This window comes from Chlorocebus sabaeus, chromosome 19 (genome assembly GCF_047675955.1).
Source record: "Chlorocebus sabaeus isolate Y175 chromosome 19, mChlSab1.0.hap1, whole genome shotgun sequence".
NCBI classification, from domain to species: domain Eukaryota; kingdom Metazoa; phylum Chordata; class Mammalia; order Primates; family Cercopithecidae; genus Chlorocebus; species Chlorocebus sabaeus.
The window spans coordinates 27,712,298-27,730,603 of NC_132922.1; the positions used below are offsets into that span (position 1 = coordinate 27,712,298).

An 18,306-nucleotide genomic window follows, 5' to 3' on the forward strand; every position below is an offset into this window, starting at 1 on the left:
TGGACCCCACAGAAGAGCCTGGGAGCAGCCTGGTGCTGTCTCCATCCGCATGAGGTCTGGAACTAAACTTTCTGTTGCTTTCTAAGGTGGCAACAGGTACAGGCAGGTGAATCTGCCTGCGGATTGGTGGCCCCTGGAACTTGTGATCCCTACCTTCCCAGGAAGGCTAAAGTCACCCTGGATCTTCTTGGCAATTGAGGAAAAAAGCTAAAGCTTTTATGTCTTGGATAAAAACAACTCATCACCACCAGTATGAAACTTGGGGGCAGGGGTTCGAGCCAGGTTTGACACTTCCTGGGCACACCACCCTGGCTCTCTTGGACTTCAGTGAGGCGGGTGTGCAAATCCCAGCTCACACAAGATGACGAGTCCTCAACCCTTTCTGAAACTGTGATGTGCTTTACACATGTAAGGTATTCTTTTTTTTTTTTTTTTTGAGATGGAGTCTCGCACTGTTGCCCAGGCTGGAGTGCTGTGGCGCGATCTCGGCTCAATGCAAGCTCCGCCTCCCGGATTTAAGCAATTCTCTGCTTCAGCCTCCTGAGTAGCTGGGATTACAGGCACCTACCACCATGCCCGGCTAATTTTTGTATTTTTAGTAGAGATGAGGTTTCACCATTTGGTCAGGCTGGTCTCAAACTCCTGACCTCAGGTGATCTGCCCGCCTCGGCCTCCCAAAATGTTGGGATTACAGGCATGAGCCACCGTGCCCGGCCTGTAAGGTATTTTTAGGGTTTAGTTTGCTTACTTTAGAGGAGATAGCTGCTGTGTTGCAGATGGCATGAGTCCAAACCAGAACACCAATACGCAACAGAATCACTGAGAATGTCCCTAGGCTGCTCCTTCCTGGAGCCTTGCTCTGGGGCAGTGGCCACAATTCTGCTGACCCTTATCATATTCATGTGACCTGTAAACGTCCACCTGCCTCCACCGCTCTGTGTGTTGCTGCACATGGAGCAATACCAGTGCCCTGGTGTGTGGTTCCTTCCTTCCCTCCCTCTCCCCTTCTCTCTAAGGGGATTAGGATGAGGAACTCAGATAACAAACTAGCTTGAAATCCCAACTTCTGGAAGTTCTCACTCAAAACACAATGGTAGGAAACATGCTCTACAATCACTTGTTTCAAAGCCATTTGGATGCCATGAGGCAGAGCTTTCCATCCTGACAGGAGGGCCATGGCCGCCCAGTGTGTGGATGTGTTTTCTGCAGGCCTGCAAAGGTCTTCTTGGGATTGGCATACAAATAGAAGAATGAAGGGCCTGGAGTCATGTTCTTCCACTAACAGTAACAGGAAACCTCCACCTTGGAGAGCAGGAGACACAGTGACACCCTAAAATCTGTGGCCCCAGCATGGAATCCACAGGTGGACGTGGCCATGGCCACAAATCTAGGGACAGCCTGTGGGAAAGGGCAGAGGGCCTGGGGATGGGCTGCTCTTTTTGAGGACTCATTTGCACACTCAATGAGTCCTCACCTGGGGTGTCCTGGGTAGGCATCTTGTTGGACAGGGCTGACACATGGACTTGACATGGGCCAGGGCTCAAGGAGGTTTAAAGGGAAGTGTGGCTGGACTGGGGTCAGAAGAACAGCCAGGAGCAGGGGGAGGAAAGTCAGAGGCCAGCTGGTCAGTGGCTGCAGAGGTCCATATCAGGTTGGGTTGGAGTGGTGGGTGGGAGAAGGAGTGCTCCGGAGATACTTGGCAGCTAAAGCAGACTAGACTTGGCAACAGACTAGCTATGAGGAGGGATAGCACATGCAGTGCTCGGGATGGGCCTTTGGCTTCTGTGGGCAGAACCAGACGCTGGTGGTGGCCTTCACAGGGGCAGAGCTCACTGGAGAAAGGTGGGCGTTGAGCAGATAAGGGGTGTGTTTTTGTCACCTTAAGTTCAAGATACATTGGAGAAAACCAAAGGTGCTTTCTTGGTGGTACTGACACGTGAGTCAGAAGAGCAGTGCAGAGAGACAGAAAGTGCGGCATCATCAGAGTCCTGTGTGGGATCCCCTAGGGATGGTCACAGTAGGCCATAAGCAAGAAGGAGGCCTCGGATCCAGCCCCTCAGAACTCCAACAAGTAATGGCCATGCTGAGAAGAACAGCTTTTAATGGAACACAGGGAAGGGCTGGGGGTTGGGGGAAAAAAACCGGAAGGCAAAGGAAGAGTGTATTTAAAACAGGAGAGAGTGGTCAATGCAGCAGTGATGTGGAGAGGCCACAAGGACTTCCAATCTCCTGCAGTTAGAAACATATGAGTTGCCATGAAGCATTAGGAGCAATGGCGAATAAAGAGAAGAGCAGTCACAAACCAGTTCTGTGTGCTTTTTAAAAAAGAGAGGGAGTCTCTCATTATGTTGCCCAGGCTGGGCTTGAACTCCTGGGCTGAAGGGTTCCTCCTGCCTCAGCTGCCCAAGTAGCTGGGACTCTGGGCGCATGCCTCGCAAATCAAATTTTCAGAAGCCAGAAGAGCATGAAATTAGATGAGCTATAATGGCATTACAACTTTCACAGATATCCCTTCTTACAAGTTTATTTCACAGAGCTTGCCTAGAAATGGCATTTCTATTTTGTAAAAGTGGCGTTTTCAGTGCATAAGGAAAGTCCTTATCTTCCAGGGGTTTCCCTCTGAGAGAAGGCCATTTATGTTTTGCTGAAGAGCGGAGGGGCTGGAGGGTCAAGGGCCTTCCACTCTGCACTTATGTCCTGATTCCTACAGAAACAGCTTCTGGTGGAGGCCAGCAGAGCCCTTTAAAGTAAACTATTCTTAAAGCCAAAACTCACTTATTAGAGGGGAAAACGCACACTAATGGAAGGAATTTCTATTGTTCACTATTCATGGGCAACGGTGCCAATCTCTCTATTATTTTTAAAAGGTTAATTTTTTTCTTCTTAGAGACATAGAAAACATATTACTTACTAATTATAATGCAAGTTTCTTACTGAGGAATTCAGATTTTGCATTTAGTTTTTTCAGGTCATTTTAGAGATAATTCCATGTTTGGATTAGGGTCGACAAAACAAGAGAGATGACATGTGCCAGAACAAACTTTCACAACAGCCTCTGCACAGACTCAAACGAGAAGCTCTGCCCCATTTTCTCCTAAGGGCACACGTCCTTCATCCAGGAAATGTCGACTAAGAGATGTGACAGGGGACAGACAGGGCCTGTTTCACAGTGCCATTTGGTGTCCTTTCTACCCTCATAAAGACTCTTGACAGCCTCGCCCCTCCAAGGGACTGGCTGGGTGGTTTCCACTCACTGCTTTTTGACCAAGGATGGAAACCCCAACTGTAGATCTGACCCTGCCTTCTGTCTGTGGCCTTAGGGTGGGATGTGAAAGCCAAGAGATTATACAAATCTCCACAAAAAAGATTAAAAATATGTCATAAAAGATCTCTAAATGTTTTAATTTGTTTGAAGTTTAATTAAGGGCCATAAAATATACTCCCAAATACCACATGCTCTTTAAATAGTTATTAAGGTTCTGATCTATTTAAGGAAATGCCACTTTTATGGGCACAGGGCAAGAAGCCAAGGGCTCTGATTCATCACTCTGCTGACACATGCAAGCATCCACTTCCTCATGCCTGTCTAAGCCGCACAGAGTGCTGTCCCCAGGTCCACCCTCAGGCAGAGGTGGTCCTCACTGGTCCTCCAGCTTCACAAGGGCACCACACTGTTGAGTTGCAACCCGGTGCACTCAGAATGAAACCTGCTGGGGATCACAGCCCAGCCTCATGAGGTAAGAGTGAGTTACTCACAAAACCCTGGATCACGGCGCCCCCCCTATACTATGGGGCAGAGTTTGGGAGCCTGAGTGAGGTGGGTGAGGTTCCTTTTCTGCATAGTATGGTGGGAGAAGACACAATGTCTGAAAGAGAGTCAAAAAACCATCAAGGCTGTTGACTGATATCTCTGGGTAGTGGCAGTTAAACACAGGATGCCCTGGGAGTGATGAACAGGCACCCGCCTGGGGCCAGTGGTGCCTGCGAGGTAACCTGGCCAGGTCCTCTAGCTGCTGATCTAAGGGTGCTGCCCTGGGGACCACAGTGCTCATCTCTTCCCTGAAGCAGGGCCAATCTCTGCTCCAGGTCAGGGGAGGGGAGAGAAGGGAAGGGGAGGGAAGGGGAAGGGGAGGAAAGGGGAAGAGGAAGCAGCACATTTTCAGGGAGAGTCTTGCCCGGCTCATCATGGAGCCCAGGTCTTGGTACTTACGTGGTAAAGAGGGAGCAAGAAGGGAGGCAGGGCAGGAGGCTGAGGTGCAGCCGGCAGCCTCTGGAGACAGGCCCTGTACATCTTTGCTCTTGATCTAATACGGACCCTTAATCCTCACTGTGCGCTAGAATCACTGCAGAGATTTTTGGGGTTTTCCTATGCTCGCCCCACGGCAGAGACGTTCACTCCGTGGTGTGGGCGAGTCAGGGCCGAATTTTCTTTACAGGTCCCCAGGTGATCCGAGTCCACAGCCAAGAGGAAGGCTCGCCATTTGAAAACCTGAAGGTAGGTGTTAAGTACAATGGGTGGTACATCTAAAATGTGACATTGGTGAGTTTATGGTGATACCTACAAAGACACACCCAGCCTGGCTTGGAAACCACTCGTGAACCTTAGTGCTGGAAAATCAAGGGAGAGGAACAAGTGCCTGATAGAACTTTTCTGACCAAACCATAGTCAAGGCAGCTGAACAGCTGACAAAGGGGTTTCCCTGTAAAGAGGAAGCTTAATGAAGGAGTGACAGAATTACCCAGAATTACTGACCTCGTTATCAGAGGCAGTGACATCACAGAAAGAGGCAACCAGTCCTGCTGCGAATGGACAGAACTCCACAGCTGAGGTGTTTCTGCCAAAAACATGAACTGGAATCAGATCTAGCCTCCAGCTCTGCCTACCAGTTTACACCACTGACAACAGCATAGGGGAAGGAACCAACAGAATCTGAAATGTGGGTCACTCTATAGGATGCACAATCAATCCCGTTCCTTCAAAAAGAAACTGACAGGAAAAAAAAGAAAATTTACGGACTGAAAGAGACCTAAAAGAGACATATTATCCAAACGCAATGTGAGAATCCTGTTTGGATCTTAATTCAAGCAAACTGATTATGACACAATGGGAGGAGTGAGCTCTAAGTGTGGGGTGACATTAAGTGGCTGGTGTTTGCTTCTGAATCCTCCTGGTGGGCGTGGTGACAGCACCCTGTGCTGATGACTTGTCGCTAGGGGTATGTACAGGAGGGTTGTTTTACTATTCTAATGACTTTAGTGCATATTTGAAAATTTCCATTAAGAACAAACAAATATAAACTCGATCAACAAGAGAAAGACAACCCAGTTGCCCAAACATAAAAATGAGCAAAGGACGTAAATAGAACATTTCCCCAAAGAAGATATACAAATAGCCAACAAGCACATGAGAAGGCTCAACACGGTTAGTCTCTAAGGAAATGCAAATCAAAACCACAATGAGATGACACTTCACACCCATTAGGATGGCTATTATTTAAAAGAAAAGAAAAACGAGGTGAGGATGCAGATACTGGAATCCTTAGACATTGCTGGTGGGAATGGCAAATGATGCCGCTGCTGAGGAAGAGTTCGGCAGTTCCTCAGTAAGTTAAACAGAGTTAACACACGGCCCAGTAATCCCACTCCTCGTCTATACTTCAAAGAACTGAAAGCAGATGTTCAAACAAATACCTGTACAGGAACGTTCCCAGAAGCACTAGTCACAAAACCCAAAAGGTAGAAACAACCCAGATACCCACCGATTGACAAATGAATAAATATGGTCTATCCATACAATGGAGTATTTTTTTGGCCATAAAAAGGAACGAAGTACAAAATATACGCTACAACGTGAATGAATCTTGAAACACTATGCTAAGTGAAAGTTAGACACAAAAGGCCACATATTGTATGATTCTATTTACATGAATATCCATAGTCAAATCCAGAGACAGAGTAGACAAGTGGTTGTCAAGTGCTGGGGAGGGGAAGGAGCTGAATGATGAATGGCTAGGCGGTTTCCATTTGGGGTAATCTAGTTTTGGAACTAGGTAGTGGTGATGAATACACATTGCAAATGCACTTAATGCTACTGAACTGTCTGTTTAAAAATGATCAAATGGCAAATTTTTGTTATATGTTTTACTCAAATAAAAGAGGCTGCCAGATGTTCTGAAGTATAGTTTATGCCCAGTAACTCTATACACTAGGTGGATCTCATAAGCAACTAAATTATCCTGGCGTGTTTACTGAGAAGTTACATTAAAACTCAGATGATGCATGAGCATGGGTTCTATGAGAATTTATTATAGCTCTACTTAAAAAATTTAAAAATAGATATATTCCTTAAAAATAAACAGGCAGCTAAGGGTAGGAGGCAGGGTATTAGTCAGCTTGAAACTGAACACCTCTGGTATGGCAAAACGAACCTGATATATGTCATCCTCTGTAAATGGCTAGTCCTGAGAAAGGGAAGCCATCCCTGATTCTGTGAGAGAAGCAGCCATATTTAACCACAACTACGTTGCCCATATGCTCAAAGTAGCAAGCACACTTCTCAGATATAGCTTCAACTATATTGAAGCTTCACAAAAACAAAATCTATAGTATAATATGTTTTGGATTTAATATGCTTTAACTTTTTTTAGTCAAATGAACCTGTTTTGAGGGGACAGTTCAGAATAAATTGGTCAGCCAATGTCACCCTAAGAAATAGGGATTAATGTCCCCATAACCCCCTCCAGAGGGAGACGTTTCATAGAGAAGCATACAGGAATCATGATGTCTGCTTTCTGGTAACTCAGGAAACTGCCACCAGGCAGAGATGGGTGTCAGGCAGGAGCCACTGGCTGGGTCACAGCTGATTGATGAACTCTGAGCATGTCATGAGCAGTTTTATTAGCAGCTTGGGAAAGAATACTGTCTTTTCCCACAGATTTAGTTTAGCTTTGGCAGGGGTATTACTCACTAACATGCAATCTCAACTGAAAAACACCCTCGCGGAAATCCTCAAGCAAGATCTGCCCTGGTGCGTGCTCTGAGGAATGGACTGGGTGAGGGAGGAAAGGAGGTAACGGCACAGAGTCATGTCCTCATCCTAACCCCCAAAAGCTTTCCTGGCCTCTTTAGGGGAACTGGAGTGTTTGAGGAGAAAAAAAATAGGCCTTCCAAAACATCCAGGGGGGCCTTCTTTAATTTACCCTCACGACAAATGTCACGAATTGTGTCTTCACGCTCAAAGAGATGAATGTGGTGGAATCTGAGTGGTGTCACTAGCCATGACTTACAAAGAAACCCTGTTCAGATGCCTTCTCTGAGAAAGGCCTCTTTAGTTTATGCTAGAACCTTGTGGTTACAGGAAGAAGCTTCAAGGCTGACTCCTCAAGGCTGGCTCCTCCTCCATTTTAAGTCCTTGGAAATTCTTTATACTGATTTGAAAGCCATGTCTCTGTAGGTCACTGGAAAAGCAGAGTGGTGTTGCTGAAGTATCCTAGGTTTCAAAGTCCCATGGATCTATGCTTTGATTGTTGGTGGCACTTCGTACTGCCTGTAGGACTGTGAGCACACTGTTTTTAACTTGTATGAGTCTCACTCTTCTCATATGCACAATGGAAAAAATAATGAATGAGGAAGATTTGACAAAATGACATCTGTAAGGCCCTCCAGTTGAAGCTCAACACATCCTGTCCTCTTCTCCCCCAATCCCTGCTCTTTGCCCCTGATATGGTGTTGATTCCACTTTCTATGACACAAAAGTGTGAAACACAAGATTGTACCCTTGGCCCCAGGAGAGGCCTTTGAACACCAGAAGACAGCTATGCTGGTTCCTGAGTCCCTTTCTCTAGTCAGTACCCCCAGATTTCAGGACATCTTACCATGTGCCAAAGATGAAGATTTGATGGCTCTGCGAGCAGCCACAGATAATTCTGTCACAGGGTCTCCAGGGTGTGGACTGCAATTTACTGCACTTATATGACTCTGCTTCTCTCTCTTAGGCTGCTCAGGGGTGAGCTTAATTTGACCAAGTGCTGAATGGTAAACTTGGCACACTCTTCAGACAAAGGTTTGCAGAATAACATAGTGGTGTAAGGAAACTGCATCCAGAAACAAACTCCAGAGAATTTAAAGAGAAAGAAGGCCGGGCGCGGTGGCTCAAGCCTGTAATCCCAGCACTTTGGGAGGCCGAGACGGGCGGATCACGAGGTCAGGAGATCGAGACCATCCTGGCTAACATGGTGAAACCCCGTCTCTACTAAAAAAAATACAAAAAACTAGCCGGGCGTGGTGGTGGGCGCCTGTAGTCCCAGCTACTTGGGAGGCTGAGGCAGGAGAATGACGTAAACCCGGGAGGCGGAGCTTGCAGTGAGCTGAGATCCGGCCACTGCACTCCAGCCTGGGCGACAGAGTGAGACTCCATCTCAAAAAAAAAAAAAAAAAAAAAAAAAAAAGAAAGAAAGAAAGAAAGAAAAAAACATGCTTCACTTCTAAAAATGAGGTCTGCTAAAATATATGAGGACATTTTAGAAAGCAGACAGGATGGGCAAAGAATGTATTTGGACTCATTCAAATACTAATATTTGAAAAATATACTACCAGACTGAGACTATAGTATTTTATTAATTTAACACAGAGCAAGATTTAGACCATTGCATTGATGGTGAAACCTTATGCACTTTCTGAATGCATCATTAGTCTCTTGTTACTGGTATTTCAGAGAAATATCACCCACACACCTCACCCTCCAAGCACCTGACACGGGCTGAGACAGAATGGGAGCCTAGAAGGACAACTGGTCTTCCCTGGCACAACACTTCCTATTTCTGAAATCACAGGCAGTGCATTTAGTCTGACCTGGGACATCCAGGCCATCTGAGCATAGCAGTCTGGATGTGAAATGCACCATGGGCTTGCAGCAGCTTAGGAAGGAAATGATATCAGGAAAGAGATGCTCAATATAGTGTGCTCACCTTACGATGAACTTATTTTATTGCTTACAGCAGGAACTGAAGCATTCTTTTCAATCTGTCAGTGTATTAGTTTCTACACCTACTAGATACTGTTTTGGCAGAGGGAAAATGGCAAAACTACTAAAAAAGGTGCACACCTGTGGCACCACCCTCCTGTACTTCTCTCCAGAGCCCTTAACTCAGTGCTCAATGGTTTACTTACTTTTCCTTTAGCGCAATAAATAATGAAGGGAAACCATAAAATACTTTACTTTGGACCAAATATGGAAGAAAGTGACTGACAGGGCTGTCACCAGGACCCCAGAGAAGAGCCAGTGTTCAAGCAGAGCAGCCCTGCGTGGCACTTTACTCCTGACCCCATACTTATTTTTTGGGGTTTCATTTTACATACGAGTTGGTTACCAGCTTTTCTTGCTGTTGCCTTGGAATTAAAACACAGTAGGGTACAGCCAGATAGACCATCGAGGACCCTGTGGAGGGACACAATGGCAGCAGAAGTACAGAGGCCACGTGAAACTCAATTTCTTTTTTTTTTTTTTTTTTTTTTTGAGACGGAGTCTCGCTCTGTCGCCCGGGCTGGAGTGCAGTGGCCAGATCTCAGCTCACTGCAAGCTCCGCCTCCCGGGTTTATGCCATTCTCCTGCCTCAGCCTCCCGAGTAGCTGGGACTACAGGTGCCCACCACCTCGCCCGGCTAGTTTTTTTGTATTTTTTTAGTAGAGACGGGGTTTCACCGTGTTAGCCAGGATGGTCTCGATCTCTTGACCTCGTGATCCGCCCGTCTCGGCCTCCCAAAGTGCTGGGATTACAGGCTTGAGCCACCGCGCCCGGCCGAAACTCAATTTCTATGCAGTACAGTAAATGAGTGTTTTTAATCACAAACTGGAGCGTTGAAAAGGTTATTCCCTGGAAAAGGCATAATTTTAAAAGACCTGGAAATAATAATGTTTCAGAATTAATCCTGAAAGTTCTTTGAGGCTGGGGGTGGTGGCACACCTGTCATTCCAGCACTTGGGAGGCCGAGCCGTGTGGATTACCTGAGGTCAGGAGTTCGAGACCAGCCTGACCAACATGGTGAAACTCCATCTCTACTAAAAATACAAAAATTAGTTGGGTGTGGTGGCAGACGCCTGTAATCCCAGCCACTCAGGAGGCTGAGGCAGGAGAATTGCTTGAACCTGGAAAGCGGAGGGTACAGTGAGCCAATGCACTCCAGCCCGGGTAACAGAGTGAGACTCTGTCTCAAAAATGAAAAACGCAAAACAGAAAACAACAATAACAAAAAACCAGAAAGTTCTTCATGCTCTAGACTGCATTCTATTCCTCCTTGTATTTACCTCTCTGGTTGTGCACAGCAAGTGTTAAGTATGTATTTCATGACTGGTTTAAAGCATTAAAAGAAAAATTTCCACAAGTTTAGATGCCTAAAGGAGAGAGCTAGCATTGCAAAGATGCATCTGTTGACAGTTCCCTGCAGAAGGTATAAACCCAAAGAATCACTCTGTCATTTGACACCCAAGGCCAAGAGCAGAATCGTGCCTTACTTGATGACTTGAGGTCTAACACCCAGCCCAAGAAGATCAAAGCCTTTTTTTTTTTCATCCGTATTTTCTCTGGGCCAGGCGTGGTGGTTCACATCTGTAATCCCAGCACTTTGAGAGGCCAAGGGGGGATGGACTGCTTGAGGTCAGGAGTTCAAGACCAGCCTGGCCAACATGGTGAAACCCTGTCTCTACTAAAAATACAAAAAAATTAGCCAGGCGTCGTGGCACATGCCTGTTGATCCCAACTTCTTGGGAGGCTGAGGCACGAGAATTGCTTGAACCTGGGAGGCAGAGGTTCCAGTGAGCTGATATCACACCACTGCACTCTAGCCTGGGCGACAGAGCAAGGCTCTATCTCAAAAAAAGAAAAAAAAATTATTTTCTCTGAAAAGTACTGAGATAAAAAGTGTGGATCCCCAAATCCTTTCCTTTGCAATCTATGAAAATGTCTCTTAAACAAATCTGCTCTTCTTCCTCTGTCTTTTCTGGAGCAGCTGTCATTGACCCTGATGAAATATCCCTTCCTTGGAGAAGACATGTCCTCTTCCTTTCCCCTCAGTTCCTCTCTGGTATTTTGGGGCATCTAGTATGTGTCAGCGTGACCAGGCTGTTTTAAAGGTGCTCTTAAATCCTTCACTCTATCACATGCAATCTTCCCAACTTAAGTCCACAGGGCAAAAAGTTCACCTCAATCTACACCTCACATCGTACTGGGAAATGAACTCAAAATGGAAGAGACCCAAATGTATAAAATTATACTTTCAGGAGAAAATCGTTGTGATCTTGGGTTATGCAAACATTTTTTATTTACAACACAAAAACATGTATGCTTCATAAAAGAAAAAATGTATAAATTGCATGTCATTAAAATTAAGAATTTCTGGCCAGGTGCTATGTGGCTCATGCCTGTAATCCTAGTACTTTGTGAGGCTGAGGCAGGTGGATCACCTGAGCCCAGGAGTTTGATACTAGCCTGGCCAATATGACGAAACCCTATTTACAAAAATTCAGAAGTTAGCCAGGTGTGACTGTGCATGCCTGTAGTCTCAGCTACTTTGGAGGCTGAGGTAGGAGGGTTGATTGAGCCCAGGGGTTCAAGGCTGCAGTAAGTGATGACTGTACCACTGCACTCCAGCCTGGGTGACAAAGCGAGACCCTCTCAAAAAAAATCCCTCAAAACAAAACAAAACAAAACAAAAAAGAAGATATATGGTGGCAAATAAGCATGTGGAAAGATGCTCAACACCATTAGTTATTAGGCAACTGCAAAATTAAAACCGTGAAACAGCACTACATATCTTTTGAATGTCTAGAGGCTGACCACACGGTCTTGGCAAGGATTTGAAGGACTAGAATTCTCCTTCACTGCTGGTGGTAAAGTGACAGGGTAGAGCCAGTCTGGAAGACTACACCTACCACATGATCCAGCAGCTAGTCCACTTTTCAGATGTCCATATGCATATGCAATGGACTGAATACTCCTATTTCCCCAAATTCTTATGTTGAAATCCGAACCCCCAATGTGATAATATAGGGAGTTGGGGTTCTCTGGGGGGGTAATGAGGTCATGAGGGTAGTCTCCATGAACGGGATTAGTGTGCTTTTAAAAGGGACCCCAGACAGTTCTCTCATTCTCTTTATCTCTACCACGTGAAGACACAAGATGGCAGTCTGCAACCTGGAAGATGGCCTCATAACAATCCCACCATGCTGGCAACCTGATCTCAGACTTCCAATCTCTAGGCCTGTGAGAAATAAATTTCTGTTGTTTATAAGCCACCCAGGCTATGGTACTTTGTTACAGTCGTCTGAACTGACTAAGACACCATACAAACACTTGCACGTGAATGTTCGTAGGAGTTTTACTTACAATAAGCAGTAACTGGAAACAATCCAAATGTCCACCAGCAGCCGAATGGCTTAATAATTGTGGCATACCCAAAAAATGGACTAACACGCAGGGAAAAAAGGCAAATGAGCTACGGTTACACACAATGACATGAATGAATCTCAATGTGCTAAGTGAAAGGAGCCAGAACTCCCCTAAAATTGTACACACTACGATTATATTTATATAAAATTATAATAAATACAAACAATATACAGCAACAGCAGATCAGTCACTGTGTGGGGATGGGGGATGTGGGATGTGGGGGAGAAGCAGGATGATGGGAGTACAAAGGGGCAAGAGGAAATGTTCATGGTGATGGTGTGTCTATCATGTGGTGATAGCTTTCACAGGCATATATATGTGACATATATGTATATGTATGTCAAAAGTTATCAAATTGTAAACTTTAAATATACACAATTTATTATATGTCAACTATACCTCAATACAACTATTTTTTTTTTTTTTTTTTTTGAGACGGAGTTTAGCTCTTTTTGCCCAGGTTGGAGTGCAATGGTGCGATCTCAGCTCACCACAACCTCCGCCTCCCGGGTTCAAGCGATTCTCCTGCCTCAGCCTCTAGAGTAGCTGGGATTACAGGCGTGCGCCACCATGCCTGGCTAATTTTTGTATTTTTAGTAGAGATGGGGTTTCTCCATGTTGGTCAGGCTGGTCTTGAACTCCCGACCTCAGGTGATCCATCTGCCTCGGCCTCCCAAAGTGCTGGGATTACAGGCATAAGCCACCACGCCCGGCCCTCAATACAACTGTTAGAAAAAAGGAAGCCCAGGGCCACAAACACAATTAGGTACCGCACAGTCTCTCTCTGTAGAGCTTTTTAACTGAATGTAGTACAGGTGTAAACCATGGCAGAACTGGATACAGTCCAGGCACAGTCCAAGGGACCCCGGTGAAAAGCTATGTCTGATGGAAGATATCCTGGGTGGATGCTAACTGGCAGATAGTCATGTTGTATGTTCCAGGGTATAAGCTAAATCTTAGGTGAATCATTAGAAAGCGCCGCTGCTGCAAACACACCTGGCTTACATCATGTAGCATTCTTCCCCATGCCACCACTTAACCTCACCCTCACATTGCCTCATCTACCCAGATTCCCTCTCATTTGTGAGGCAACATTAAAAAAGCATCATAAGGTTCCTTCAGGTCAGTGTCACATTATTAGCTTCTCTAGTTACTTAAGTAAGAGATAACAGTCTCTGTGGCAGATTGGATTTTCCAAAAATGACTACAGCAGTATTTCTGGCCCCACATCCTCTTCAGAAGTCTGCTATGCCGCATCAAAAGGTGGCGCCTATTTCCTTCCCCTTGTATGGTAGAAGAGATGCTGCGTGGCTTCCAAGACTGTGTCGTCAAAGGTGGGGTGGCTTATGCCTGTCTCTCTCTCTCAACAATTGTCCTTGGAATGTGGCCACCACATTTTGAGGAAGCGCAGGCCAAATATGGGAGAGGCTGCATAGAAGTGCTCTGGCCAAGGTCTAGTGAAAGTCTCCGCCAACAGCCACCAGACCTGTGAGGGAGGGAGCCATGAGCTAGTTCCACCTCCAGTGGCACTGAGCTGAGTAGAGCGGAGATGAGATGAGATATCCCCACTAAGCCCCACCCAAACTGTAGACTCAGGATATAAATAGACGTCATTATGTTAAGCCATTAAGTTCTGGGTGGTGTTTATAGATAACCAGTCTCCTTTCATTGAATCTAAAGAGTGCATTCAGAAAGGAAACTAGTTTCTCTCTCCCCCGCCCTAGTTGTCTAATGGCTAATTACCCTTCCCATAATCATTTATCATGACGCAGCAACAGGGCATCTTTACAAATAACCTGCTTCTCAAATGGAGAGGTCACCATAAATTGCCAGAATGACCTCAGGCTAAACTCATTTGTGAAAATCCAGAGCAATCATGTATCTAATGAAATCAACCTGTTGAACTCCAACTTGTCTGTGGAGGCCACATCCTCATGTTGTCATCCCATCCAAAGTGGATGAAGCACAAGAAAACAATGATTTCTCATGATGCAAGAAGTCAAGAACTGTGCCTGTTGTTTGAGATGATATATAAAGATTATTTGACCCAGAGAATTTAATGATTCTGCTTTTAGCAAAATAATTAAGCAGCTCTTGAAAATGTTACTTATCTGATTTCTGTATCTCAGCATTACTCATAATAAAAATACCTACTTACTGGAAACTTACTGAAGAGTCTGGGACACTGCCGTGGAGGCTGGATAGCTCCGTGGAAAGAGCCAGCGGCTGGGAGCTTGGAGATCCAATTGTATGGTCTTAGGCAAGCATGGCTCCTTTCTGATTTGCAGATGTGAAATGGAAGCCCTAGGTTTGTGATTCCTAGGGGCTGTCTGAAGTCTGACTTCCTCTAACTTCTGAGAATGGAATGTGGGTGCTGATTCACATGAAGTACTTCACATTTTATCTAAGGAAATGCATCCTAAGACAATTATCTTAAAGCTAACCAAGAGCATTGGCAAACAAACCATTTTATTACATTCAGCAGGTTTTCTCCATGTCATTAGTGGGAGTTAAATGGAAAAAGAATGCAAGAAAAAGGAACAAAACCTTGAGCTAAAGGGAAGACAAACCTCTGGAGTTCCATTCAAACTGCTCAGGCCTGCCCACCTCCACCACCTCCAGTAGCTCATCTAGCTGGTGAAGTAACAAGAGGTACATCCAAGCTACTGCTGTTGCTGCCAACAGACCATGCCTCTGCCAGGGTGCCATTCCTAATTATCTTTTCAAATCCAAATGTACTGGTCCTGAATGCAGCTCTGAAAGATGCTCACAGTGAGGGAGTGAAATGAACATTTAAGGACTGGTACTGTATGCAAGGCCCCCACTCCTTCCCCTGTTTAGGAAGATCTAATTTGTGTCAGCCAGGGGAGAAAAGCCTTGACTGAGTAGTCCCATCTACCATACACAAAATACACTGATCAAACTCATTTATGGTAATGGCACTTAGCAACTGATTTTTAAAATTACAGCCCTGAAATTTCTGGAAATAGATATTAATAGTAGCTATCAAGATCATGTTTAAACAGAATGCAGTAAGTACACTGTGATTCTGGGAAAACTTTGTTTCCCAGCTGCTATGTTTGACATTAAAAGGAATGCCCTGAAAACAAGAAAGAGTTCCTTCACTTCACTGGGACAGAAAAGCCTTCACTTAACTTCTGCTGTGTGCAGTAAAGAACACAGGCCTGGCTGGGCAGGGTGGCTCACACCTGTAATCCCAGCACTTTGGGAGGCCAAGGCGGGTGGATCACGAGGTCAGGAGATCGAGACCATCCTTGCTAACAGGGTGAAACTCTGTCTCTACTAAAAATACAAAAAATTAGCCAGGCGTGGTGGCACGCGCCTGTAGTCCCAGCTACTTGGGAGGCTGAGGCAGGAGAATCGCTTGAACCCAGGAGGCAGAGGTTGCAGTGAGCCGAGAAAGCTCCACTTCGGTCTGGGTGACAGAGCAAGACTCTGACTCAAAAAAAAAAAAAAAAAAAAAAAAAAAAAAAAAAAAAAAAAGCCAAACAAAAAAAACCCCAAAAAACACATGCCCAAGAAGAGCCCTGAGATACAAGCTGTTTCTATTCCCTGGTGGCTCCAAGAAATGTGAAGCTCTTGGTCAACGGTTGAGCCTTCTGGATGAAGATATCTTGTCATCAGGAAAGAAAATGATTAGACTCCAGGAGTTTTTATTGCTTCACTGTGGAGAACTTATGAATAGACACAGTCCACATAAAGAATGGGTGGGACGGCAAGGCTGGCCATTCTTGTTCCCCTTTGTTCAAGTATTTTTAACCCCTGGAACACAGTGATATTTACAAACAATAAGATCTTTCTGTATACTTAGCTTCCATGCAAGTGACAATGTAAAATGAAAAGATTTAGACTTTCAACCTAGATTTGATTCAGATCAAAAGTCTTATCTACTGCCAGCACCTTTTTTTATTTTTTAACTCTGGGAAGTCATTCCTATGACCTAAGATTCCAGTTACAGAAGAGGAAATTAAACTAAGCTCTACTTGGACTATGAGGAATTCCTAATGCATTATTTTAATGGCATTCTGTCTACTGGAAGAACTCCCAGCTTTCTCTAACCTTTCTCATCCCACCCACCCCTAGCCCAGTCCTAACTGATCATGAAGAGAGGATGCTAGCAAGGTGGAAGGGTGAGAAAAGGAAGAGTGGCATTCTGGAATGTTTTCTAGCGAGGAAACTAAAGTCCTTTTTTTTTTTTTTTTTTTAAAGTGGGGGTAGGGGATGAGTAGAAATAACACTCCCCCTCAAGGCTGGACACATAAGGGAAAGAGGGATCACATGTGAAAAGGAAGCATCTCTATTCCCTTGTCTTTTCCAGTATGTAGTGTCTAGGAAGCATCAGAAGAAACTTGTGCTTTCAGGCCTAGTCTCTTCAGGTCAGGAAAGTCACCTTTCTCTAAGAATCTACTCAACCCATAGGCTTTGAAATGGTGGGAATGAGTAGTGGCCTAAGGGAGTGTGAGTAACACCAAGTACCAATCTCATGCCTGCTCTCTGTGCAGGTAGCAAGCACCATACTTAATACTTCATACCATTTATAAAGAGCATTTCCTTTTTCTCCTATTTGTCTCCTATTTGTATTATTACAAAGGAAGCTGTGAAGGACTGAGCTATTTTTATCTGTTCACTAGTTCTTACTCTATTGATTCTTCAATCTAGGGGGACACACAATTCTGGGAGAATAAAGGTAAGTACTTCTTTTCCTTGCTTAGGAAAGAGGGTGGGGAAAATAAGAAAGAATCCCAAAATGACACATGCTAGGAAACGTCTGGCTGTGGTAGAGCGAAGAGGCAGATAGATCCTTTCCCTAAAAAAAAAAAAAACCCCACCCCCCTCCCAAAACACAAATATAAACCTGGACAAAAGTGTCACAAATTACCATTTTAGGGCAAATCAACCAAAGGTAAACAACAAACTAAGAAGTATTATTGGTCAGACACAGCGGCTCACATCTGTAATCAGCACTTTGGAGGGCCGAGGCGGGTGGATCACCTGAGGTCGAGTTTGAGACCAGCCTGGCCAACATGGTGAAACCCTGTCTCTACTAAAAATACAAACATTAGCTGGGCATGGTGGCGTGCACCTGTAATCCCAGCTACTTGGGAGGCTGAGGCAGGAGAATTGCTTGAACCCAGGAAGTGGAGGTTGCAGTGAGCCGAGATCGTGATCACGCCATTGCACTCCAGCCTGGGCGACACAGCAAGACTCTTGTCTCCCAAAAAAAAAAAAAAAAAAAAAAAAAAAAAAGTATTATTCATGAACTGGGCTCAGTGGCTCATGCCTATAATTCCAGCATTTTGGGAGGCTGAGGTGGGAGGACCAAATGAAGCCAGGAGTTTAAACCCAACCTAGGTAACACATCAAGACTCTACAATTAAAAAACTAAAAAAATTAGCTGGGTGTGATGGCATATGCCTGCAGTCATAGTTATTTGGGAGGCAGAGGTGGGAAGATGACTTGCACCCAGGAATTTGAGGCTACAGTGAGCTATGACTATGCCACTGCACTACAGCCTGAGCAGCAGAGCAGTGAGACCTTGTCTCTTGAGAAACAAAAAGAAGGCCAAGCATGGTGTTCACGTCTGTAATCCCAGCACTTTGGGAGGCTAAGACAGGAGGACTGCTTGAGCCCAGGAGATTGAGACCAGCCTGGGAAATACAGTAAGGCCCCACCTCTACAAAAAATTCAAAAATTAACCAGGCGTACTGACACGCACCTGTGGTCCCAGCTACTTGGGTGGCTGAGGTGAGAGGACTGCTCAAGCCTGGCAGGTTAAGGCTGCAGTGAGCTGTGACTGTACTACTGCATTCTAGCCTGGTGACATGGTGAGACTCTGTCTCAAA

General features: G+C 45.1%; 1 protein-coding gene and 1 long non-coding RNA gene across 10 annotated transcripts in view; one reads left to right on the top strand and one right to left on the bottom strand.

The window, feature by feature from the left end:
• The window catches only part of SPECC1L (sperm antigen with calponin homology and coiled-coil domains 1 like), a 143,171-nt gene that overhangs the window by 11,730 nt on the left and 113,135 nt on the right, over positions 1 to 18,306 (bottom strand). The window contains exon 15 of one of the 9 annotated variants that reach the window (XM_037994805.2): positions 12,128 to 13,928. The exons of the other annotated variants lie outside the window; for them this stretch is intronic. Within the exon in view, the coding sequence (XP_037850733.2) occupies positions 13,806 to 13,928 (123 nt within the window). The 3' untranslated portion in view covers positions 12,128 to 13,805. Of the gene's footprint in view, positions 1 to 12,127; positions 13,929 to 18,306 lie in introns of those variants that run through there. 9 annotated transcript variants of the gene reach the window in all.
• LOC140709127 (uncharacterized) lies at positions 1,550 to 4,831 on the top strand. The gene is made up of 2 exons (XR_012089525.1): positions 1,550 to 3,737; positions 4,437 to 4,831. It is a non-coding gene; the product is annotated as an uncharacterized lncRNA (long non-coding RNA).